Raw genomic sequence first — 26,985 nt, 5'->3', positions numbered from 1 at the left:
TGCAATGAAAATAATGATAACACAAATGTACAAGCCTTCTTGATAAACTGCACAATGTACATGTATGTTGTCAAAAGACGGCCCACATCTTGACCTCTACAAAGATGCCTCCTACTCGTCTTAATGTGGAAATACTTCCTCTAAATCCTACCTGTGTTGCAGGTGTTCCTGTTGCTGGGCAACGAGCGGGTAAACAGTTTCTGGGCAGCTAACATCCCGCCAAGTGAAGCCTTGGCCCCCTCTAGCTGCAGCGAGGAGAGACGCCGCTTCATCACCAATAAGTACCGGCAGGGCAAATACAGGAAGTACCACCCTCTGTACGGAAACCAGAAAGAGCTCAACAATGTAAGTGTTAATCCGCTGCTTTGATTGTAACCCCTGTGTTTACGATTTGAATATACGGTACACATTGTTTTCAGTGTTAATAGAGATTTAATTTATAAAACGACGTTGTAAATTTAAGTCACCGTTAGTCAACAGACCTTGGGAAAGAGATGCTTTTGTGCATAAGGAGGGTTTAGAGATGGTTAGAAAAGCAATCACTACAATTTGGTTTTGATAAACAAAAAGTCAGCTAGCCTAAGCCCTCTAATTTAGTTTATGTAACAGGCAGCAATTTTCATGTAGCTTTTTTAAGTCACTGAGTATTGAAAAATACAAACACCTTTTTTTGTGTTTATTCGTGCAAGTTTAGCATGAATGAATGTCACCTTTTGTCTTTGGTTCGCCTTTGTTATGGCAAAAACTTTATATAACATTTAAATAAATAAAAACTCCATAAGCTGATTAACACTTTAATCTGCTTTCATTATATATCTTGCTACAATGCCTTATGTATTAGCGTAAAGCAGACCTGACATAGTTCCTGAAATCAGCAGCTTCTGTAATGTTTTAAACCAAATCATGACCATGAGAATCTAAATCATTTCAAATCATGACACTAAACAATAGTCTTTATCCCATCATGATGACCTTATTATCATTTATTTGTCTTCTGACGGGTACGGTTGAATGTAGTTACTTACAATTCCCTTTTACACACAACACAGTCAGTCCTTTAAGACTTTTTTTTCCCGCAGCTGTGTGCGTATGTCTCATAGGTCACAGGTTGAGTTGTGACTGAACTCTGCACTGCAAGACACAAACAGCATACACCATACATCTGAGTGTTTACTAATCAGATCATGAGTAAGACTCCAAGAATAAAGAAATGTCATGACCGTTTTTTTATTAATCTGTCAGATTAATTCACTGAAAGAAAGAGAAACAATAAACCAGCTGTTCCTGTAAGACCAGTTCAAAAGAATGCAGAACAAATAAGTACATCGCTCTATGTAAATAACCTTCTAAGAGTCGACATTAATTTAAGCATCTGTTAAATCCCTCATCAAACTCATCATAAAAGTCCAAAATAAGTATGTTGTGTCACATTTTCCAGTCAGTGACAATAAAGTAGCCAGTCTAAAGTTAACTCTTTCACTGCGTGATGTTTTCTCCTTTTTTAGCAAGCTACTTTTGTTACTCAAAGTGGGCCAATTTTTAGATTGCAAAAAGCTGAATCCCTCATTAAGACTTACATGTTAAGCACAGTCGGCTGAATGCATTAATCTGAATAAATTACATCAAGAGACAAGCTAAACATCGCTCCTGTTAGAGTAATAGGAGTGTTATTTTATTTTTTACAAACTATTACTCCTGTGAATTCCTGGCATGCCTCTGAGTCACCATAGTTTGCAAAACATATACGCTCATACTAGTGTTGTAAGAGAATCAGCAATGTAGGGCAGACATTGCAAAGAAGGGAGGAATTACCTGTAGACAAGAGCCCTCTCAGGATGCACTACCTGTGTATATGTCCTTGTTAATGTGGGAACCTTTGCCCTGTCAAAGTGATAAAGTTGGTCAGTAAAAGTCAGAAGTAGGACCTTGGGGGCTGTTTCCGGGCTGCTAGATTCGGGGGTTTTATGTTGTGCCCCCGCTGCGCTCCGCTGTGTGTGGTGAATGTAGTGAATGTGCCAGTGTGTCAGGCCCTGCTGGCTCATTCATTAGCTGCTTAACCCACTTACCGCAGTGTGTGTGTGTGTGTGTGTGTGTGTGTGTGTGTGTGTGTGTGTTGTGTGTGTGTGTGGTGTGTGTGTGTGTGGGTGTGTGGTGTGGTGTGTGTGTGTGTGTGTGTGTGTGTGTGTGTGTGTGTGTTTGTGTGTGGTGTGGTGTGTGTGTTGGTGTGTGTGGGTGTGTTGTTGTGTGTGGTGGTGTGGTGTGTGTGTGGTGTGTGTGTGTGTGTGTGTTTGTGGTGTGTGGTGTGTGTGTGTGTGTGTGTGTGTGTGTGTGTGTGGGTGTGTGGGTGTGTGTGGTGTGTCATTAGTCACCTGACTGACTTCATTCTTCCTCCCTGAAGCGGTCAAGCCTGTGAGTGTGTGTGAGTCACTTTGTTTGGGAAGTGCAAAAGGAGATAAAGGATGTTTTCTTATTGTCTATACCAATTATTGCTTGTTTTGGTTTAAACCATTTTCATTGAGCTGCTGCAGGTCGTCCTCCATGAAGGTTATATCTCTCTCTGCGTTACTTGAGAATGTGACCAGTTCTCTGTCTCCCTGTCGGCTACCTGTTTCTTAAATCCAAATACTTTGCTTCCCTCAGCTCTGCGTTAATTCGACTTGGGTGTGTCTTAAGAAAGAATAGACTCTACAATGTGTTTGTGTTAGCTAAGTAGTTATGTGCAAAGGCTTTGTCAATAAGACAGTGTATGTGTGTGTTTGTGTGAAAAGAAACAGACGTTTGTGTTCTGTGTGAGTACTGGAGTGTCCCTTGCTCAGGTTTGTTTATCAATTGCACGCTTTTTACCTCCACTTCTATTTCCTTTCTTTTTTGTTTTTCCTTTCTTTTTTTCTGAATGTGACATCATTACTCACGGCTGTAGCTGGAATGTGCTGTAACTCCGCCTCCCCCCTCTCCCCCTCCTCATTGTTTGGCTGCGACTGCAGAAGAAAGTTCATCTCTCCACTCCTGGCTGCTTTTCTTAACTTTCCTGCTCGACTCAAGCATCTTAAACTGGTTTTATTTTTGCCATTCGCAACTTTTCGTGCCTCCAAACTGACACTGAAACACGGGAGAGATTAAAGGGAACTGAAAACCTACAGGTAAGTGTGTGTGAGCTGTAGGAAAGAGTACTGAAAGTATTTTGTGTGTTTTTGTGAATTATTTCAGTGGGTTTTAAGGATTGTAGGGTAGTGTTAGTTCAGGAATGTGTGTCAATGGACTTTGGTTCTCTGACAGCACTGTATGTGAGCTCAGTGCTCTAAAACAAACACATATTTACATGTATTTGTGTGGCATAGTTTTATCTTGAGACTATAAGAACTGTTGTGTTGTAGCTCAATGTCAGCGAGCACATTAGAGTTATTGTGTGTATGCTTTCCACTGGGAGTGGGTGGAGATACATTAACATGCATTTGAATGTGTGTGTAGGCATGTTTCTGTGCCTTTTTTGCATTTTTGGTCCGTGTCGCTCTCTCTGTCTGCTTCCGTGTGTGTGTGTGTGTGTGTGTCTGATTGTGTGTGTGTCCATGTGTTCTCTGTGTACGAGATGATAGGCTCACCTCTGTCAATGGGCATCATTGTCTCCCTCAATCCCCTCCTGCTCTGTGTCCCCCCTCTCTTTGCCTCTCTCTTTTAGGCAGTCAACTATTGATGCTTTCAACAGCCTTTCATTCAATAATTGGGTTTCATATTCTCTTGCAAAAACAATTTTGTATGAGGAAATATTTCAACATCAACTTTTACACACCAAACATATACTGTGTAGAATGGCCAGCCATGAGCCTGTATTACTTCATGGTGTCTTATTACAATACTTCCCTCAAAGCCTCTTGATTGACTTATCAAACACCCCCCCCCCCCCCCCTTTGTTTATGAGAGGATAAAGAAGCCAAAGAGCACTGGGTGGAGCATAAAGATGATTGGCAGGGACATTTACGGTATTGCGTTAAGTTTTAAAACACAAAGGGAAGTGTTGGCAGCTTTTTAGTATGATTGTGCCTAGTTTGACTTGCTTACTTTTTAAAGTGCAAGAAAGATGCAGTGACAAAGTATGTTTTTCCAAAGAGTCTAAAATCCATACACTGATCCCACTTTATATTACACATCACATGTTTGTTATAAGCCTAGTATGAGTTCATATCTTCCCACCTGAACAACCACAACCTATGACTACTCCCAGTCTTCTTGAGTTGTGTCTATGTTGACTTTGTGTCAGTGACGTTCAGCGTGTTTTCGCTACTTATTATAGCAAGCAGACTCAGCTGAGAGGCAGTAGTTAAACTTTTTTATGGGCCTGTTTTTGTGCTTTTTATAGTTTTGGAAAGTGACTTCCATAAAATAAGAAAACTTCCAACTTAGTCCCTTCATTTCAACATTCACACTTTAGGGTTTTAAGTCATAAAACATGTTCAATTGTACTGCGTGATGGGATCTGCTGTCTTGTGTATTTCCAAATTATTTTCTTTTCCTCCCTATCTGTCAGCCTTCTTCTGTGTGTCTGCCTTTCTGTTTTTCCTCTATGCCATATATTCATACTCTTCTCTTTCCCTTTTCCATCTGTCTGGATTTTCACCTCCACCTCCTTCCCCATCTCCCTCTCTGTCCCTGGTGAGGTAATGACGGAACATATGTGGATATCTGCTTCTCATCTGGATTTAATACAAGGACGTGCATACACACATGTAGAAATGTGTGTTTTTTTGTTGAACATTCGCTATATGCTCAAATGAACAAAGCAGAGTGGGCTGCATGTGTGCGTCTGTGCATAGGAGGTCTGAGTGTATTATGTCCAGTTTGTAGCCAAGTACAATCAGGGTCTGATTAATGTGTCCCTCAAAACGCTTTCATCTTCTTCTCACAATATTTGTCTTTCTTCTGTGCCTCTCATCGCTTACTTCGATTCCGTCCCGTTAAACTGCGGAGGCCAGATGGAGGCCAGTGATTTCAGACACACCCAGATAAAATCCCTCTGACTCTTTCTTTCTCACTCTCTGGGGAAATTGGGAAGGATTCTTGAATTCCCTTCTCTTCTCTTTTTCCTTCTCTCTCAGTGTGTGTGTGTGTGTGATTACATTACTCCCTGTTTCATAGACAGCAGATGTTGGAGGCGTTTGAGGTCTTCAAACCCCCTTTTCCTTATTGTACTTTGTTCTGATTGGTTCCCTTAGTCAGAATGCACATGGTTAGGCTATTGATTCCTTACAGGACACTGACCTACATATAGCATGCTTTCACACACACACACGCACACGCACACACACACAGAGAGAGACACAGTTATCACAAAACGTCACACTGTACTTGTCTATAGCAAGGTACTCTCCTTGAACTGCATTGTGCTTGCGGTCAAATTAGAGTATATTTTGCTGTGGCTCAGCTCGTAGCATCGCGGCTAATGTTAGCCTGCAGGGATTAATCTAAAGTATTGACTTTTGTGGCCGGTCAATTTGATGGTTATTGTGAATAAAATTGGAGTCACCAAATGGGCTTCTGTTCTCTCATAGCTTGAGTGCCACAGAGCAGGCTAAAACCACCAGATTGTATTTGTAGTGTACATTATTCCCAAATTTGAGGCTGTAATAGCCTAGTCATCATATTAGTTGAGTTGTTCCCCTGGGGGAAAAAAAGATTGTATAGGATATTCAAGCAAAAGAAAAGAAGGATGCAGAATATATATAGTTAATATGTCTCTGGCAAAGAAAAATAGAAAGTGCAATGCCATATAGAAAAACAGAAAAAAGGTCAAACTGACTCCAGGGATCCGCAGCATATTTCCCTTTGATCCAGGATTCCAAGATGATGCTGCCAACATGCTGGGACTTTTCCTACAGTTTCATGTTGACGATTTACAGACTGAATTAAATATATTGAACCTTCTCAACCCGGTGTTCCACTGTTACCTATAGTCGCTGATTTAGACAAAGTTATTTAAAAAAGATAAAAGGACAGGATAAAACTTGAACATTATTTTTTTTCTTATCTCTTCTCATGCACAACACTAAAAAACAAAATGTCTATGTGAATTCGGTTTTAAAAGCCTAATTACAGCACATTATTATGACTTTTAATTGGTCGTCTGCATTATTGTTTAAGTGTGCCTGAAAACGACACCTGTATTATTTGTTCCTCGTGTAAATGTTATGAAGCTGCTAACAGCAATGAAAACTTAGAACAACATTGATTCCCAGGCCCAAAAAACAGCCTTATCGTTGCAACTATATGATCCGTGTGTGTGTGTGTGTGTCAAATTGCTCAAACAGAGGAGGGGTTCTGTCTGAGAAATTCCACAGAGCTCTGTCACACACACAATCAGATCCAAGAGAGCTTATTGGTTTTAACAGAAGACAATGTGGGCTCACGGGTTTGTGTGTAATTCCGTCTAAGTTGAGTTCCTCAGCTGTGAAAACACTGCATCCTCCTTCACTCAGTCACAACATCTTTCCTATTGCACTTCCCCCTACTTCCCTTACATTTGAGTGTACACTATTTGGACGTAATATCAGTCTAGACAACAATGTAGTTCTTGTCGTGTACAGTAATCTGTATTTGTTAGTCATCCCCTGGTTGAAAAGCAAATAATCTCCTTATGGCGATGATAATCCTCTAATAGGAACTTAAATAGTTGTTTGTTTTAAGAGATTCCTTTCATTTAAGATTTTTCTCTTTTTTCAACTTATGTCAATTATTGTTTTTCTGTTTCTCCACAGATTATTTTATAGCCCACAATGATTTTGGTCATATGACTTTAATTCAATTTGATCCAGTTGAAATATTGATAATACCCTATTAGTTCCTTCAGTAAAACAAAGGGGAAAATATCAGCAAATGTAACACTTCAATACCACCTACATGAGCTGCATTGTGCCTCACACAAAGAGCAGCACAAGTTTATAAGACCACATGAGTTAGCTTTTCATCAGCTCTCAAATCTGTGTCAGCTCACCAGTGCTCCACTAAAATAAAGCTTAAGGATCATGGAGACTTACTGACCAATCACTATAAAATGGCTCCAGGTTACTTTGTTATTAAAATTGCATACAGAGGATTTAGAGTGGAATCAGCAAATGAAATAAAAAATGATAAACATCTGGAAGTTTTATAATAATAATAATACCCTCCACAGGTCCTATAAATCCCCAAATAATTACATTTTTTTTTGGTTGACAAAACAGTATATATTTAAAGAAAACATAAGAAACAAGACACACTGCATATCTTCTACTTGGCAGAGGCATAGCGGTGTTGACAGGTACTGACCAACGTAACCAATCAGAAAGCTGCACACTCTGGTTATGGTACAACAGGGCCTGCTCCAGGTTTGAACCAACCTCAACAAAAAAAACACACACTCACACTGAGTTTGACCCCAGCTGTTTCCTTTGAAATCAAGCTGCCAGAGGACATGGTATCATTAAAGCGAGGTCAGCAGCTGCAGGACCAAATAACAGAAGTCATCAGTTTAGTATCATTCTTACTCATTAGCGTTTCTTATCTCTTTCTTTCTCTGTCATATTATCTCCCTTTCCCACTCTGTTGCATTTTCCCTTACAAACCAGACAGTGGTGTTGTTAAATTGTCTCTCTCTTTTGTCTTACCAGTTTTTGGCCATTTAAGATTTTGTAATTCTATTCAATTGAAAAAACATGCTAATTTGACATCTGATATGATCATTTAGTATGAATTTCACCAGGCCTAGATAGTATCTTTACATAACGTATCTGCCCTTGACCTGCATGAGCAACACATCGTTGTCTCCATCTGTAATTTCTGTACATGAGAATTTAATCTTGTTTTGATTTGTATCTCTTTTCTCCTTTTCTCCAGGCTCTTTGTATAAATGTGCAGGGCAGTGATGTGCTGGAGACGTTGAGCCTGATCTTCTGTGGTGCAGATGTAAATTGTCCAACTGGTATGCCAAGTGCCCCCTCTGCTCTCTCCCTGGCCACCACACACACACAGCCCCTACAGGCGGAGTTAATCAGCCACAACCTCAACACAGGTACAGTAAGACATACAGCTTTTTTTTAACTCATCAAACTATTTATTAAAGTAACATGCATACAGTATTTGTATGTGGATTAAATCCATGATGATTTACTTTATACTATATGTTCTGTAAGCCTAATATTTGTATATTTTAAGGGTATGAGAGTTGAGTGCACCTTCCTTATACTTCCTTAATGTTACATGACCACATTCCTGTCATACCAAGGAGTGTTGGGATGTATAACATTTGCAGATGCACTTCTCCTATTTCAGATAGACTCTCAGTAAATGACAGTCTGTACAGTATGTTCTAGGTTTTCTCCAATAAAATAATTGTATTTTTTTTTTCTCCTGCAGAACTACCACGGTCAGAGCCGGGTGGAGGCATGGATCCGAGACCTTACTTGCCAGCACCTTGTGTGTCTCACAATGGCTTCCTTTTCAAGACTGCATCCTTGGCCCGGGCTATTACAGAGCGCAAGGCCAAAGAGGGTATTTACACACAATATCCAACACTAACACTGACTTACACAGTAAAAAAGAACACATAATAATTCATATTCAATGTTTTTCATTTTGTTTATTTTTCTCCATTTACAAACGTATGAAAGCCACAGATGAACATCTTAACATACAAAACAACACAAAGATAATTTCGAAAGAATGTTCTCGTGTATATTAAAATTACACATGGACATCATATCCTAGTCTCTTTTTTGTTGTGAAGCCATCTTCTTAGTCATACATCAGTTAAAGAATTGGCTTCGCTATTAGCACACAATGAAGTTAAAATGGCACCCAGAGAGCAGACCTCCGCTGAGGCCTCACGCCCTATTTCGCAACTTTAAAGTGTTTATTTGTTGTCCTTGGCCTGTGAACAGAAAATGTAACATCCTTGATGGAGGTAACTGCAGTCATTTGTATTATTATAATTATTAATATTCTCTCTATTTGTTAATCTCTATTGTTCCCTTCATGTAGAGTTCAGTCGTCGCTGGTGCACGCTGAATGATGGCACCTACAGCTACTATGAGAGTGACAAGAACTCAAACCCAAACGGAGCTCTGAAGGCTTCAGAGATCGTCTGTCTGGCTGTTGACCCGCCTTATAGACATGGGTACACACACACACACACACACACACACACACACACACACACACACACACACACACACACACACACACACACACACACACACACACACACACCAATCCATTACCCCTTCATTTTAATGTCTGTATTAAATTACTTTTAGTAAATACAAACTGAAATAATATGCATAACCAAAACTGAATATGCGTGTTATTGTACGTATTCATCTGTCACGTGAAACCAAATACACGTCTGGCATGACCATTTTTTTTACGCAAAATTACATCCTTTACAGTATCACATAAATATCACTTTCTGTATCAATTTCTCCTAACCCCTATTTCAAACCCATCAGGTATGAACACACCTTTGAACTGTACTCTGAGTCAGAGCGTCTCTATCTGTTCGGCACTGATGACCCAGACGGCCACAAGGAATGGGTCAAGTCTATTGCCAAGGTAACCACCAAAACATGTATTTTCTAGACACTCAATCATATCCTTCTTTTTCTTTTCTCCCTAGGTGAACCCTAGTTATTCATTTTCTGTAGTGAAATTGCAGAGCTCTGATGCTTGTAGTTACAGGCTGCATAGTGGTCAGGACAGGGCTAGTGAATTGTGACTTTTTCCCTTTGTCACTTATTTTCCAGCATTCTTTACGGCTGATATAATGGTCAGCTGCATGATGATGTTAAAGGGGACCTATCATGCAAAATGCACTTTTGTACGTCTTTTATACATGAATATGTGTCCCCGGTGTTCCAGGGAACTCACCAAGTGTCAGAAAACACAACCCTCTCTATTTTCCTCCATACCCAAATCTCTAAAAAAGGGGCTGCAACGGATCTGATAAAAACTGATCCAGATTTGAACACTGTCCTGACGTCAGGACGGTGGCGCTACGGCTATTGGGCCAACTCCACCAATCAGGAGGAGACAGCCACGGCCATTGCCGTTCGAAAGCGCTGGAGACGCTGTAGTACATATGCCAGGCCTGTAGATGGTGCTGTTCTCACAGAATCTGCCCTTGCACAAACAGAGCTAAAAAATGTCAAATTGAGCGAAATGAGGCATGGCTAAAATGCATGATCTGTTTGGTATTTTGAAGAAAAAAAAAGTATAAATATGCCTTATATAAGTATGGTCCTACACTATATTATTCAAATATAGCATGATAGGTCCACTTTAAATAAAGCAACTACTGCTGAAACTACTGGAAGTCAGTGCAGTATAAGAGTAAGGTTGAAGTAGACTATTTTTGTAAAAACATGCTCAAAATCATGCATAACCTATCATTTTAAATTATATGCAAGATTGCCTAAATTGCATCTATTGGCTGTTTCTGTTTACCTGAGAATTAAAAAACATAAATGCCAAGTTGGTAGATGGACAGAATATCCATGGCTCCTGAATGTCTAGCCACAAAGACACATTATCCTCTCATACCATTGAAGTACTTTACAAGAGCTTTAACCTTTTTTCACAATTTAATTAGTATTGGTTTTCTCAGAGAGGTTCAGTAATGCTCAGGCTGAAGTGCTTAAATCCTCTTTAAAAGAGGAGAGAAACAATAAATAATGTGCAATGTATGACATAGCCGTAATGTCCCCGTTTTGTTTGTAGAGCCTGATCCCGGCCTCTGCAGAGCCGCTGCTGAGGTTAGCTTTTGAGCGGATTGGGCGGCTGAAGTGTAAAGATGGCTTGAACCTGCAAACATCCAAGGTGGGCTGGTTTGCTCTGGTGGGCTCCACACTTCACGCCTACCTGGAGGACAGCCAGGGAGAGGAGATCCACCTCCGCAAACTGAATGAGCTCTGTGAGTAAAACACATACAGACAAATACGCACACAAACAGCACTTTTACTACATACTATACTGTGTACACATAGTGAAAGTGAAGTGTGCTCCGAAGGATTCAGTCATTTGAAAAGAAACCAGAAAGAAACATATCAGATACAGTATTTTGACGCGCAGGCATACTGTGAATAATACATGATTCCTCTGTGTTTGTGTCTCACAGCAATTCAACAAGACAATGAGGTGCTTGTTCTGGTGGAGAGAGGAAGGTGAGCGGGGATATCAGGTTTATTGGGTTTGCTACAATAGTGATAGTTTAAATAAATGTTTGCTCCAGTGTTTGACTTCACAACCTGTTCCCAAATGTCAAAACACTTAAAAAAAATGTATTCTTTATTGCTACCGTACACCTTTTCAACGTTTTCCCCCTTACTCCCATGTTATTTTTCCATCTTTTCTTCTCTTTCTGAATGTTATATTCCCTCTTTATCCCTTCCCTTTTCTCCTCTGTCGTTCTCTCTCTCTTTATGCAGGACTTTGTACATAGAGGGTGAGAGGAAGTTGGATTTTGCCGGCTGGTGTACGGCCATCCAGGCAGCAGCGGGGAGTGGAGGAGACACACTGAGCCAGCAGCAGCTGACGGAGACAGACATACCTGTCATAGTGCACAGCTGCATCGGCTACATCACGCAGTGCGGTGAGACACGGCCATTTAGAGAGTTACCTTATTCCCTCTGTTGCTCACTGTGTCAACATCCAAAGGCACACACTCATCTAAATGCACAAATTCATGCTCCTTATCTTTGACACACACATTGGCTCTGCTTGCATTTACATCACAGGAATATATTTACTTGTACACAGTCTACATTGCTGTACTGTATGTGATTTTGGTCTTTTGAGGGCCTTACTGTGTGTGCACACTTGGCGCTTTCTATGTGTTTGGCCTCATGTGATTATAATGGCAGGAGTTCAGCCCAACGGACTGCAAGATAACAAAATAACTCTGTTTCACTTCCATGTCTCCATCATTCCTGCTTTTCTTTTTCTCTCTTTTGTAATGTTTTTTCATTTTTGCCCATTGTCCTTTGTCTGCCTCCCAAAACCACGTGCTGACATGCTGTCTCTCATCTCTCTGTCAACCCCAGTTCCCTCCCTTTTGATCTCCTCTCACTCACACTCCATTTACTGGATGCACTTGTGGTTCAATGTGTGTGTGTGTGTGTGTGTGTGTGTGTGTGTGTGTGTGTGTGTGTGTGTGTGTGTGTGTGTGTGTGTGTGTGTGTGTGTGTGTGTGTGTGTGTGTGTGTGTGATGTGTGTGTGTGTGTGTGTGTGTGTGTGTGTGTGTGTGTGTGTGTGTGTGTGTGTGTGTGTGTGTGTGTGTGTGTGTGTGTGTGTGTGCTGTGTGTGTGTGTGTGTGTGTGTGTGTGGTGTGTGTGTGTGTGTGTGTGTGTGTGTGTGTGTGTGTGTGTGTGTGTGTGTGTGTGTGTGTGTGTGTGTGTGTGTTGGTGTGTGTGTGTGTGTGTGTGTGTGTGTGTGTGTGTGTGTGTGTGTGTGTGTGTGTGTGTGTGTGTGTGTGTGTGTGTGTGTGTGTGTGTGTGTGTGTGTGTGTGTGTGTGTGTGTGTGTGTGTGTGTGTGGGCTTCATTTTGCTGATATCCTCTACTTTCTGTCTGAGATGTTAATCCCTCTGGTCAGCTTTCCGGGAAACCAGGGCAGAACTGTCCTCATTTCCCCCTTAATGTGCTGATAATGGTCATTCACCATGACACATTTGCATTACCATCCTTTTTGCCGTTATTAAGTTCTTTGAACCTTTAGATAGTGACTTGTTATTGGTGTTTGGAGCCATATGAGGAACTGCAGTCACTTGGCCTACATCATCTTGTCCTGACAGGTCTGTCCTAAAGGAACTACATTGTGACCAAGCCTCAGTTGAGAAATCACACACTTGGTTGAAACAGGATTTTAGTCATGACTCATTGCTACATAAAGAGCCAGAATCCCTCTAGTGGAAATGACTTGCAAATGTTCACACCCCAGGCTCTTTATTTTCTAATTTAACATAAACTGACACACAATTGTAAACATATTTTAGTGATGGCCCCTCCATTAACAATGTGTTTGCAGATATTTTGCAGTTTTGTCTTATTTTTGATAGAATAATGGTTGAATACACATTATTTGACGTCACTTAATGGGAACATCAAAGTATTAGTCTTTTAAGAACAATGCAGAAGCAGCAATTTGCATAAAACAATAACAAATCTAATAACCACATATTTTGTCCTCATGAACAATCTCTAATGTTGCAACAATATTATTCATTGATCCTCTTATTACCCCAAAATAAGTCTAGTTTTGAGGTGGAATACACTTTACACATGCTGTCCATTTTTGTTTTTTATCATGATTTCAGTTTACAATCCTAAATGTAAACTCGGCTGTTCTGTTTAAGCAGAAATATGACTATCAACTTGAAGGAACAAGTTTTTTTTTAAATAATCAGTGTTGTAACAACGTGTCCATTCTCTTATGGTATCGACATGGCCTGTGTTTCTAACAATATGTTTTTTGTGTGCGATGGTTTTGTTTTTCTTAGGCTTGACCTCTGAGGGGATATATCGTAAGAGCGGTGTGAACTCCCGTGTGGCCGCGCTGTGCGAGAGATTTCACCGTGACGCCCGCAGTGTTCGTCTGAGGGAAGGAGACCACCAGGTGGACGACGTCTCCACCACACTCAAACGCTTCTTCAGGGACTTAGAGGAGGGGCTGTTCACGTCAGAGGAATCCAAAGGCTGGCTAAGTGCTGCTGGTAAGATTCATAAGATGGTTGTTGTGCCCCGCAGTTTAGTCAAGCTGTGATTTTGGGATGGGTTTATTCTCAAAACATTTTTTTTCCTAAACCAATACAGCCTTACATGTATGTTTATTTTATCAGGTTTGAAGATATTGTTAAACATTTGGTGCCTCTCCAATATAATGGAGGTGAAAAAGGGATACGTCCAGATTCTTTAGGATATTCCACATTCCTCGCTCTGGACTGTTTTACCGTCTTAACACTTAAGGGACTACCAAAGCAGTATTCCCAACAGACTTCATGTTGAATGTCTGTTTACTTAAGGGTAGGTAAAGGGGGAATAAACTATGCAAAAGGTCTTTTCACATCAAGAAAGTTCAGTCAAACTCTTGAATGTTGTTTTTTTTTACTACTCTTAAATATATTGGAAGCAGTTTTCTAGAGAGGCTGCAACTGCGTGACATCTTGTTTCGTATCATGTTGCGCATGATTTTCAAAAGTTTGAACTTGAGATCAGAGGCAAAAATGTCTGTTTTTTTTTTTCATTTCTCTCTCACTGTTTCTGTCTTCCTTTTTTATATCTCTATCCCCTTCTCCCACAAATTCATTCTCTCTCTCCCTTTGGTTGTCGTACACTTCCTGACACTCTGGGATCTTGCTTCTTTCTAAAACGCCTCTGTATTCATGATTTTATCTTTCCTTCTCCTCTTTTATTCTCTTACTCCAGGGATCCAGGAAGAAAGCCAGAAAATCTCCCAGTTCCAGCTGCTGCTGAACAGACTTCCTCGTGTCAACAAGGCTACACTACAAGCCCTTATCAACCATCTCTTTTGGTGAGAAACAGACACACATTGAGTATCATCTGGTATCTGTGTGCATGTCTGTTTGCAAATACCCATGTGTGTTTTCCCCAAATGTGTTTCAGCGTGCAGCGTTTTTCTGAGCTGAACCAGATGAACCTCCATAACCTGGCCATAGTGTTCGGCCCCACACTCTTCCAGACGGACGGGAAGGACTACACTGCAGGCCGCGCCGTAGAGGACCTCATACAGCACTACACACTCATCTTTGAGGTCAGACTCACTGCTCACTGTTCGCATGTGGGATGACAGGAGGACAAAACAGTTTGTTCTCTAAGCTGATTGATTTATCTGAAGTGATGGTATCAGAAAACTGCAGACACAACAATGAGTCAAAAGCTATGAAAGGGTGAGATGTCAAAGAACATGAAATATAATATGGGCTGCAAGATTAAGCTCCAACAAACGGCAGAACACTTTGAGAAACAGATAACAGTCCTATTTTACCATTTTAAGCCTAAAATTGGGAAATGAAATGGCAAGGGAGTTGCAACCAGAGATCTAAAGAATGGCATGACGCTGCAATTCAAGTATTATATAATTTGACATTTGATTCAGTTGCATGTGTGAGAAAATGTGTGTATACTTGTTTGCAGGTGGATGAGCAGCAGCTTAAGAAGCAGCTGGAAGAGATCACTGTCATCATCAAAGTGCGAGAGACACTCAACACAAAGTTTCCCGTGAGTCACACACTAACTCGCAAAAACACTCCGGTGTTGTTTTCACACGTATATGCATGCAGATGTGTGCTGCAGTTGGACATTAATGCATTCTGTTATTTGTTGCCCTAATGCTGTTATCATTCTGTCTGACCTTTTCTGTCTGCCTGTGTGTGTGTTTGTGTTCATGCGTACCGGACACTCAGAGTACTGAACCTGGCGGGCACTTCATCTGTACCGTGTACTTGGAGGAAAAGAAGGAAACAGCAGAGCAACATGTCAAGGTGACCTGGACCTTTCCAAATTACACAAAATTGTTTTAGATTTGACATTTCTGCCCAATACTTATCTCGTGACCCAGGGTAATAACAACTGCCTACATTAGTGTTTAGCCACACTTTCTAAGGAGAATTATTCTCAGGAGTAATTGTGTTACGTCGTCTCTCAGATCCCTGGTTCTATGACAGCAGCAGAGCTGACCTGTGAGGTCCTGGACCGGCGTAACATCCGGGTTAAAGACAAAGAGTACTGGAACTGCTGGGAGGTCAGCGACAAGGAGGAAATGGGTGAGAAAGAGAGGACAAATGCGTCTCACAAATACATTGCTTGTATACACTTTTGTACATTAGGTACAGATTCCTGCCCACTTGGTTAAAAAGTTACACTTCTTTATGCGTAAAATGAATATCAAAGATACAAAATGTGCCCTAAGCAAAATAAAAACAATGACGCAAAGCTTGTGAAGTGCTCTCCACTCAACCCCAGCGTGACCTACACAAAGTGACACACAACCTCCAGAGGCAGGAAGATCATTCTCATTAATGTGACTGTCGTGGTTTGTTTTGAGCCTGGTATGTAGGCCATCTGGTTCCCCACCGGGAAGCCCGTAGGTGGCTTGTTGAATGCCAATAACACCTCACTTGGCAGGTTTCCCATCAAACTGATGGTGAAGAAGGAATGGTACAGGTAGCGGGAAAGAGTGACGAGAAGAGCAGGGGGGAATTCTTGTTATAATCTCTATACTGCAGATGTGTCCTTTGGATTACAAAAGCTCTTTCAAGTTTAGTATGTAGGCGTGAGAGCTCAATCCGCTGCCAGTATCTGAAGCGACATCTTTGCAAATTTGCAATTGTTCGCTTAAATAGAACATGTTTTCATAGCTACAAAATTGTCAATCAGGTTGTCAAAAGCTCAACCTGTTGATCTGAGATTTGTGAGGTGAAAACATCATGAGGATTCTTCAGATTCATAAACATCAACCTGTGTTTATTGTCATTGCTCCCTCAGAACGCCCACTGCACTATCAGGAGCGAGTGTTACCCATCCTTCACTCCTTTGGCACCGACTCCCATCTGCTCATCAAGAAACACCTGGCTATGGAGGCGATGATGGTGTACCTGGGTAAACACGCAAACCCGCTGCCAACAAGATGTTTTCTCTTTGAGTTTCTGAGTTCTTTGTAAACTTTCATTCTGCCCTCCAGCCAGCAAAGTGGATTTATCCAAACACGGGATGATGAAATTCAGAGAGGAGCGAAGCATCTTGGGATTGGGACTGTCCTCTGGAAGTTTCCACGACCGATACTTCATCCTGAATTCCAGCTCTCTCAGAATGTACAAGGAAGTCAGAGTAAGATGAATAGATTCAATTAAACTTTTACATGTTTTTATTGTCACAGCTTTTCACACTCTCCTTCTGTCTCCCTCAGAGTAACCGTCCAGAGCGTGATTGGGTGGTGAAAAGCTTAAAGGTCTACCTGGGTATTAAGAAGAAACTCCGTCCTCCTACATGGTGAGCACATGCCGTGTAGCACTGATGTCACTTCTTATCCTCCTCACATTTACTGAGACGAAAACAACAAGTGGCTGCTGTAAAAAAGATGACAACCACATCCTGAGCTAACGTCACAATGAATCATTTTAAAACAACACACATTGAAAAGCATTTGTATAACCGCATTTACTCTTGAGGGAAATGATCTAAAGGAATTTTCTATAAACTTTAATAATTAATATTCCAACATTTGGATCCGTTGCCTCATCTGGAATAATGAATGGGGACTTCTTAACAGAATGACCACTAGAGGGCAGACTCGATACAATAATCATTATCTCTGGGACGTTTATAATTGTTCTGCTGTTAATTTCCTCTTTCTGTGTGTGTGTGTGTGTGTGTGTGTGTGTGTGTGTTTCTAGCTGGGGACTAACAGTGGTGTGTGAGAGTAAAAAACAAGAGAAGCAGGAGAAACAGCAGTGGTGAGTATCTGTCCACTTCTGTGTTTACAGTGATGTATACCTGTAATACAAGACATAGCTGTCAGCGCTCATGTCGCGAGCAAACATGGTATATTCTTAGCTTTTGACTTTCATTTATCTACTCACACTAGTATCAGTAAGTATGACAAATAAAAACAAATAAGAGTTGTATTCCTTTAAGAGACGTATTTCCAGCTGTGCTACTTAAAGCGTCACAACAGCTTATTATCCCTTTTTTAAGCAGCCTCGAATCCAAACTTGTGTTTGTAGGCACTTTTCCCCTCAGTGGCAGCATGATCGCATTTTTCATGTGCATGTAAACATGAGCAATGTTAGGAAAACGCTAGCGGCTCCTCTGTAGGCACAGAAAACAGGTCAGGTCCCTGCATGAGAGTTTGGAAAAGGAGGCATGTGAAAGGTCGGGTGCACCCAGGAGCGAAACACACATGATTACACCTGTAACCATGCCTCTGTTCTAATCCGTTCACATATGCATCGCTGTGCGTGTGTTTGGGGGCTTGTCAGCGTGTGTGTGTGTGCTCTGTGTGTTCATGTTACAGTGGGCCTCTGCTCTGTCAACAGCAGTAGACATCAGCACTGTTATAATGGGAGAGCTGTTTTCTTCACGCTGTAAGCAGTATTATCTCTTGGTTAAGGCTCTATCGCCATGACGCTCTCAGGAAAAAACACACTCACCTGAGAGGAAGAAACCGAGAGTGGGGGGAGAAGTCAGTGGGAGGCAGTGGAAAGTGGAGAGTCAAAGCTGAAGGGGAGAAACTATGTACTAAGAAAGTTTGTGCATTTAGTGCAGGTAAAGGGAAATGAATGAAGAGAAGACTGGTTAGAGATGAGGCAGAAAGGGAAATAATAGAACATTTATGAATGAGGAATTACCCATGAAGCTCTCTCCTAACCAACTACACTTAATGTCGCTTAGTTTTATGCTGTTATCCCTTTAAAATCCCCTTAAAACTTTCTAACACTTATTAATTATATCAGCATATTCTAGCAGTCACCATGGTTTTGGAATATTATGTTCATGTCATCCTGTGTCTTTGTGCAAACCCATGATGATAAGGGGGCAGCATTTGTTCTTCTGCTGCTGATAATGGTCTATATTAGTGGTTAATTGCATAGAAAACAGTTCATTGCATGGGAAGTGCTGGAACAGGGGGACTGTCCTGTTTTGAATCCCAACATGCACTAATGAGCTCTGTTGGCCTTAATGATGGAAACTATGGAGGAGCTGCGTGTGTGTATGTGTGTGTGTGTGAGGTATGTTTGCATGTGTGCCTAATCTCTTGATTACTCTCTCTGTGGCTAAATATATGTCTGTGATGCAAACTTTACCTTATCGTGTTTAGTCTGTATCAGTGTTTTGTTGTGTCTCAGTGGAGAGCATTTGAATAATTTTTGCAGTCTAAATCTGTGCTCATAACAATAATAACTGTATAATAACGGGGGCCTATTTATTCAGCAGCATGGCTGATGTCTCGGAGGGCTGATGTGAAGGCAAACTGAGAGGCATAAAATATGCAAACACACACAGGCTTTTCAGAGAAAAAAATGCACTTTTCATGGACACCGAGATCAGTGGTCCTCTTCGTTGGTAGTTTAAATTAGGAATCAAGCTCTGTGTTGACGCTCATGGCGCTACAAGAGCCATAAGAGAGGATGTGTCAATTTCAGTTATTATCTTTGTCTCCCCCTCTCTTTCTTCTGGTGCCTTTTTCTTAATGTCCCTCAGACCCTGGATGTCTCTCCGACTTCTTCTCCCCCTGGACCACAAACATAAATACACACACACACACATTCTGTATTCACACAAGACCTCCTATTTTTATCACACTGTCTCCCTCAGTTCATTACTCCTCTATTGATTTGCAGGTATCTCTGCTGTGACACCCAGACAGAAATGAGGGAATGGTATGCTACTCTTCTCAGCATCCAGGTGCGTTTTCTCACGGACACACACACACACACACACACACACACACACACACACACACACACACACACACACACACACACACACACACACACACACACACACACACACACACACACACACACACACACACACACACACACACACACACACACACACACAATATGCTGATAGGCCTCGTTAACTAGATGTGAAATTCTGAATCTCAAATCTATTGCTGTTTTTTTCCACTTGTCAATAATCTTTAAGACATTTCAAAAATGTATGGTGGTCCTTAGCATCAGGGTTAATGCAGTTATATTAGATTAATTTTACCTCATTACACAACAAGATACTGCCATTTGATAATGTTTTAGAATAGTTTCCTGCTGATAGTAATGTTAAATCTCCCCCCCCCCCTTCTCCCTCTGTCCGTGTCCCCTCCTCATTAAAGTATGATGGCAACGTGTGGCCTCAGGACGGACTCCAGCAGACACGAGTGAGCCGCGTGTTGCCGGATACGCGTCACGGTAATGTGTCACTGATACCGCTGCGTGGCAGTGAGAATGAGATGCGGAACAGCGTGGCAGCTTTCAGCCAAGACCCGCTTGCTGTGAGTGAACCTACCAATCACGGGGACTAATCCGAGACCAACCAGGAAGCTAAATGTAAAGCTCCTGGCTCATCAGAGACATTCATGCTGAACAGGCACTCACAATCCTCAATGTCACAGAAGAGTGAACCAAATTGCACCGAGTGTGTGCTAGTTTTGCAATGTGTACTTTACATTTGGAGAACAGAAGTTTATTCAAAATGTGTCATATTTGAGACGAATAATTGGGCATGGCAGTTGTAAAAACATGCAAATTCTATTGTTTTTAAATATTCGTCTTCTCTTTTTGGTATTTACTTTCGCAAAAAAAGTTTGGGATTAGACCTGTTCAGAATAAATAATCTCTGTTCAATGATTCATCTTTGATTTAACATCAAACATCATCTGAGTTCTCAAACTTGGTGTTTTTTCCCTCCAAAACTAGACTATAGGGCACTCCCTTGATGTGTTTCCTAGAAAATAAATAACTAATTTGTGTCTGAGTCTCAACATTTTAAGAATTCAGATGATGTGAAGAAGAGTAGACAGCTGCATCTTCATGTAGTGGGAGGTTTGGACTGAGAACCAACAAAACAGAGTCATTCTGGCGCGGCTCTGCCAAAGCATTGCTCTAAAATATCCAGGAAACAACATAAACAAAGGAAAACACATTTCTCCTGTGCCCGAGAGGAACACAAATTCAACTCATGCCCACAGGCAAGTTTGGTCATCACTGTGTGTCAGTGTACAGAGTTGTAAACTTGGCAAGAGTTTGACAAATATAATACCTCTTGGTTTGTTGGACTACATTTCAAGTGCACTGACATTACACCAGACCTGTTGAACAACATCAGTATCACCCTCGCCATCTGTTCTCCTATTTCCATCAAAATCGAGTGCAGCCATCCAAATTAATTCACTGTACACTCAGCCTCTGTGGTATGAGACCAAATGTCCACAATATGAGGATGCAGTTGTCTCTTCCTGTTGTTTCTGTAGCATCACATTCCCCTCAATGGTTTACCACTGACTGCAGCAGCACATAATAATGCAGTCTGAAGTTACTTCAAATGGCACAAACACAATTCCAGGGTTGTTGTTGCCTTTCAGATATTTGCTATCGATCCTTGTCTTTTCAATACACTGAGAAGACGAGGTGTGTGGGAGAAGGTGTGATTGCTTTGGTGATGGGGCAGCAGCTGGATTTATGGCGGATGTTTGTGTATGTTGGAGTGGGAGTGGAGGAGAGAGATTCACTGCATATTGATGTGGCCAATTTTCACTGTGAAGTGAAAGAGTAAATATGGAACGCTGACCATGTTTGGCAGTGTGTGTCTGTCTGTGTGTGTGTCAGTGTCAATGTGTGTGTGTGAGAGAGAGGATGGTTCACTGCTCCTGATTATCTCTCTCTCTTGAATCTAAAGGTATTTGTTGAGACTTTCGAATGTTGATCACTTATTCACCACTCTCTTTCCTCTCACACTAACAAGCCTTTTTCTATCGACTTCTCTTGGGGTTCAGACATAACATCAACACCTGCCTGTATCTTAATGTAGTCCACGCTTCATTTCTCTCCTGTATTTTAGCCCGTCACTACCTTCACCCCTCACTGTGTGTCCCTCTCTGTCATAACCGCACTGTTGTTTATCTTTCAGCTGTTTAGAGATGTTCGATAATTGTCGCTGCAAGAAAGGTATGAACATTTTTTTTAAATGACACACAAATTCTTTATTTTTTTAATTTGTAATTTTAATCCATTTTGATTTATGTCAGATCTATATTCTGTGTGAGCTGCAACAAGCTAATTGGTTGATTTAAACATGCAAGTCTTCACAATAAAACCAGTGAATGTGAGTAAATGATGTAGATGGGAAATTAGGCTCTTACAAATATGTCTGTTTATTATACTATACCTATAGGCTATAGCTAATGCAATTCAATATTAATATAAATAGTCCAGCTACAAGAAAAACACAGTGAGTTGAAGCAGGACAACTGAAACATTGCCCTCCTTTTAGTTAAAAAGTACTCCAGAGGCAGAAAAGTAAATAAAGATTATTCTGCTATGGCTCATCATGTATGCCTTTGTGAATATTATACTGTGCTGAAATTGGTGAATAAATTGAATTGTAATTGAATAATTGATCATATAGGTAACTGAACAAGCAGAAATTAGCTGGTCTAAACTTTTGAAATGTGAGGAAAATGTATGGACAGATACATTAGTAAAGAAAACAATAGTTGGATTTAACCAATATACTGTATAGCTGAGTTAGCTATATACGAGTATGGAAAAATAGAGATGTCCACTGAAGTTGACACATGAAGTTTGATTGACAGAGAAAGCGTTAGGCTGGTTTGTCGCATTATCTGTCCGGCTGTCTATCTGCTCTCTTGACAACTGCTTATTGAGTCCACATCTTGTCTGCAGTTGGTTGCCATGGTTTCGAGACAGGTAGTCTGGATGAAAAATGTAGATTTGACCTTTCAGGGGATAAAGTGTGAAACTGGTTTAAGGTGCAGGGATGATGGCTGGGATATGTTAGTGTGACTCAGTATTTTCAGTCTGCTGTAACACATTAAAAAGAGTACGATTTGACGGCACTTTGGCTAACTGTGGATTTCTGTCTTCTAAAGGGCCGACGGTCAGCCTCAGATGACCTACATCATCTTTCTGCCACTGTAATGGCCAGATTGACGGACACTGTGTGTGGATTATGGCCTGATACTGCCATCTGCTCCTTCTGGGTATGAACTGGACCAAAAATAACGGACAATGAGGATCACATGTAAAATATAACCGACACTGGTGTCCCTGCACAATTGAATTGTACGTGACTTGATGTACAGAAGCAGCAGCTGGGAGCGGTGGCACTCAAAATCAAAGAGCGACATTATGATGGACTACAATCACTCGCTTCCTAATCGATGTCCGACAAGACTGCGCCTTCTGTTCCTCTGCTTCCATTGGTCAGCGGCATGTGACTCAATCCCTGCATTGCATTATGGGACAAAAGCATGAAGATCATGCTGAGAAAAATGTCTAATGTATTTAGAAAAGACTTAGTCGGGATATTCTAGGCACTAGCATCAAGTGCTTGGCAATTTTTAAATAGTTTATTACTTGCAGTTGTAGCTGAATATGATTTATAACTTAGTTTTTCTATTGTAGCTCTTTTTCTGTACTATTGCTCATGAATTGTCAGGATAACCCTGCAGTTCAAAATTAAATATTTGCTATTGTAAGCAAAGCTGATGTCACAGGTGACCTGATTCTGTCCAGGGTTTGTTCCACTGGGACCAAGACTGAGACATGAGCAGTGATGGATACTGTCTGTTACTCCATAGGACATTTGCCTGTACTGCACAAAAACATGGTCACTGGCATATTTGGCTCGTGTCCATTTGTCTGCATAATGTGGACCAGAATATGTGAATATGTGAACGTGTGCATTTGTGAATTGTTTCTTATGAGGAATGAAGGAAGAGGAGGTATGAGCTAAAAGAGTTGAGGGCTAAATAGCCTTTGCTTAACAACACTGTTTGAATATGTGATTAAATAGGATAAGCACTTGGTTTAGTATTGTCCTTTAATCTGAATCAAGCACCTTCAATATATCACATTTCAAACCATAATCACTTATTCCAAACATTGTTCTGTGCTTTGGCCTAATACGTCATATTTTATGTTTCCGCTGTTCTTAACAATCCTCAGCACTGCATCCTCTCTTTTTTCTAGATATACAGAATAAATATACATACATGGGCAGATTTGTCATTAACCAGCAGTATTTATGAAGTTTTAGTTTATACATTTGTCACATTGCAATTCAAAATGTATTTTTATGTCTAGAATCTTTGCAGCAGCATATTATTCTAGTTTGTTCATCCAAAAAGTGCAGGATTTCCTTTGAAACATCTGTAACGTAAGAAAACATTAAAGTGCATTTTAATCTTTTACCTTTCTTTCAACTTTGGTCCAAACTAGGGTTGCAAAATTCCGGGAATTTTCAAAGATGGAAACTTTCCATGGGTATAAACGGGAATAAACTGGGAATTTTCAAAATTGAAGGTTAGCGCTTCATAGGGAACTTAAATATAGTTGGAAAGTATATTTTAGCATAATCTTGACTAAAACAAACAGATGCCATTCAAGTACACTTGAATATCCATGCCATAGCACACTGCTTACTGCATGGCTATTGAGACCACACCTACAGGCACTGTGCATTCCTCCATCACATGCACAGATGATTTCTAGAAGTAATATTTAACTCAACATTCATGTTTTTGTTCTTCAATGAAACAAATGATTGTTCAATAAAATAATTAAAACTTGTTCTGTTCTACTTAGAAATAAATCTGTTGAAATGTCATGTTTTTTAATTGTATCATTTTGCATGGATGTTTTCTTATGACAAAACACATTTTTAATATTTATGCTTGGATATGGTAAAATTAGATTACATTAGCCTCAATTCCAAGTTAATTCCCATTAATTCCCATGGAAATTTACCGGAAATGTTCCGCCCCTTTGCAACCCTAGTCCAAACTCGTATATATTTTCTCAGAAGGAGAGCCATGAAACAATCTCTATAAACTGTATTAAGTGACAACAGAGCCTTACCAGCGAGTTTCACCAACTTGTGTGCCACCTGTTGTAAAGACAGCAGAGGACGCTAGATGCTGTGCTAGTGAGAAACTCTGTTGTTAGATAAATGTTTGTTTTAAGCGCAGTTAAATACGTGTCCACGCAGTTTGTGTGTATGAGTCTGTATGTCGTTAGCTACCCTGTGAAGTAACTTAAATACACTATAGAAAGTGTTCATCCCCTCCATTCACTTTTGTCATTATTCTTTGTTTTCTACATTGAATCAAAGTGGATGAATCATAAGTCCTTTATTGACATGGATCATGAGACAATTAGGTACAAATATGAATCACAAAATACTCGTTGCATTAGTTTTCAGTCCTTTTAAATCAACCAGCACTGTCAAGTTGTATGATAAACGTTTTGGGATGAAATTAAGGTTCAGACTGTTCTACAAAGTTTATTTTACATCTTCGCTAAAAACAACATTTAGACCTTTCTGATACAGTTGTATTTAACAAAGATCGTTTTTACACCCGGGATACTTACACATATGTTTTCACTTTTGTGACATCTAAAATCACTTGCCATAGAAAGTGGACGTTTATCTATTATTAACAATATGTATATGTTTATATAATGTGTATTATATCGATACGTTGAAGTGTCACTCTCAGATCATTGTCTAAACCTGCTTAGTACTTCTGTGATTCGATGTTTAGAAAAAAAGTCCAACAGGGGCCGATGAATACTTTTTATAAGCAGTATATATTTTGTCACTGTCTTCATCTTTTCTTATTCTGTTTCTCAGCATTTCACTGATTTTGCATCTATGAAACTCTAATAAACACATTCAGCTAGTTTTGTGTGTGCATATTATATTGTTCTGGCCATGGTAAATCGTTTGGTCACAAAGTTCCCATTACTCATGAGGAGGTTACCAGCCTCCAGCTCTGCTTTGCCCTTATGGTAATCCACTTGTTTTTCCTCAATGCTTTTATGAAATGTATGTGCAGACACACACACATTCAAACTTGAATGTGCCCTCCAGGGAAAATGTTAACATACACATTAATGTATGTACACACAAATATATAGGGGCAGGAACTTTTGCGATGCCTGTGGGTTTCATGTCATGTCATGCTCCATCCAGGAACTGGAAGCCATACATGTGCTTCGAGGAAAAATGTCAGGAGTTTGTGTGTGTGGGTGGGTGGAGTACAGTGATCATAGGGAGAGCCCGGAGGAGGTGTCCTTGCTGTGTGTGTGTGTGTGTGTGTGTGTGTGTGTGTGTGTGTGTGTGTGTGTGTGTGTGTGTGTGTGTGTGTGTGTGTGTGTGTGTGTGTGTGTGTGTGTGTGTGTGTGTGTGTGTGTGTGTGTGTGTGTCACAGTAGTCCACCAGTTTTATGTTCATTCTTATAAGCAAAGCTGACACATCGGGGTCACTCTGTACCTCAAGACACACACCGTAGGACCTCGCGAGGGTCTTACACGCAGGAGACCTTCACCGTACCATTCACACGCACATTTACCAAAATAGCCTTTTCTACATAGGTCAGAGCAACAGTTGCGTAAGGCAGAGTGGTGACGACAGATGAGAGTGGTTCAGAGAAGGGCTACGATTGTAAATTAGCCTCAGGGGTGGACCTGCTGAGTGGCAGGGTGGGCCGACTGCCGGGACCTGCAGCCCACCTGCCAGCTCCCAAAAATAAAAGTGTACGTTTTCAGTGAGCACAGTGTGCTACAAATCGTGACACAGACAAACAAAAGGGGGGGGGCAATGGCAGCGACCATTCTCCCACAGAAATCTGGACACCCACCTGTGTGAACCAATCTCCTTCATTTCCACTCAAGAGCACACGTCAACAAACACAGCATGAGCAGCAGCACACATGGAGACTTCTCTAATAAGAAGTTGCAGGAAAACTTCACAACTAGACATATATGGTATACATGGTAAAGGTGTTTATATTTTCCACATTGAACTCTGTCTTCTATAAGTAGTTGCTCTCAACTTGAAAGGACAGCAGCAAAAACAGCACCAACATAATACATTTTCATGCTATCTTTCATTTATTCCATCTACATTATACTGTAATCTCAGGGTTAGTTTGAGGAGTTTTGTTTACACCACCGTTGCATCAATCTAGCATTCTTTTGTCTGATACAATGGAGGCTGTGAACTTGTCACTGAACTTGTTCCCAGACTCTTTTGTAAATAACCTGTGCAGGTCGATAAGTAGCAGGAGCTTGGAGAAAATGAAATTGTTGACAAAAGCTTGTTTTTGTGTGACAGTAAAAAACCTTGACTGGTCCTGTGCCCATAGTCATTCATGTTGACAGAGCATTGACATACGTCATAACACAAATGTATGTTATTGAAATTA

At 40.7% G+C, this 26,985-nt stretch overlaps 1 protein-coding gene across 1 annotated transcript in view; it reads left to right on the top strand.

Moving 5' to 3' along the window:
- LOC117470247 (arf-GAP with Rho-GAP domain, ANK repeat and PH domain-containing protein 1-like) overlaps nucleotides 1–23,965 on the top strand; it is a gene marked incomplete in the record, with an annotated part of 41,435 nt that extends 17,470 nt beyond the window's left edge. Inside the window, 22 exon segments of the mRNA XM_034114951.1 lie at nucleotides 163–345; nucleotides 7,864–8,038; nucleotides 8,383–8,517; nucleotides 9,007–9,142; nucleotides 9,474–9,576; nucleotides 10,741–10,933; nucleotides 11,138–11,183; nucleotides 11,448–11,611; nucleotides 13,517–13,729; nucleotides 14,442–14,547; nucleotides 14,640–14,787; nucleotides 15,171–15,254; nucleotides 15,440–15,517; nucleotides 15,682–15,799; nucleotides 16,521–16,634; nucleotides 16,717–16,862; nucleotides 16,942–17,024; nucleotides 17,429–17,488; nucleotides 19,376–19,439; nucleotides 19,870–20,028; nucleotides 21,663–21,700; nucleotides 22,645–23,965. Of these exon segments, the coding sequence (XP_033970842.1) occupies nucleotides 163–345; nucleotides 7,864–8,038; nucleotides 8,383–8,517; nucleotides 9,007–9,142; nucleotides 9,474–9,576; nucleotides 10,741–10,933; nucleotides 11,138–11,183; nucleotides 11,448–11,611; nucleotides 13,517–13,729; nucleotides 14,442–14,547; nucleotides 14,640–14,787; nucleotides 15,171–15,254; nucleotides 15,440–15,517; nucleotides 15,682–15,799; nucleotides 16,521–16,634; nucleotides 16,717–16,862; nucleotides 16,942–17,024; nucleotides 17,429–17,488; nucleotides 19,376–19,439; nucleotides 19,870–20,028; nucleotides 21,663–21,683 (2,529 nt within the window).
- Nucleotides 23,966–26,985: the final 3,020 nt, after the last annotated feature.

The sequence above is a fragment of the Trematomus bernacchii genome, unplaced genomic scaffold (genome assembly GCF_902827165.1).
Source record: "Trematomus bernacchii unplaced genomic scaffold, fTreBer1.1, whole genome shotgun sequence".
In the NCBI taxonomy this organism is placed as follows: Eukaryota; Metazoa; Chordata; class Actinopteri; order Perciformes; family Nototheniidae; genus Trematomus; species Trematomus bernacchii.
The sequence above is the reverse complement of the archived record's forward strand: the minus strand, read 5'-3'. Positions and strand labels throughout refer to the sequence as shown.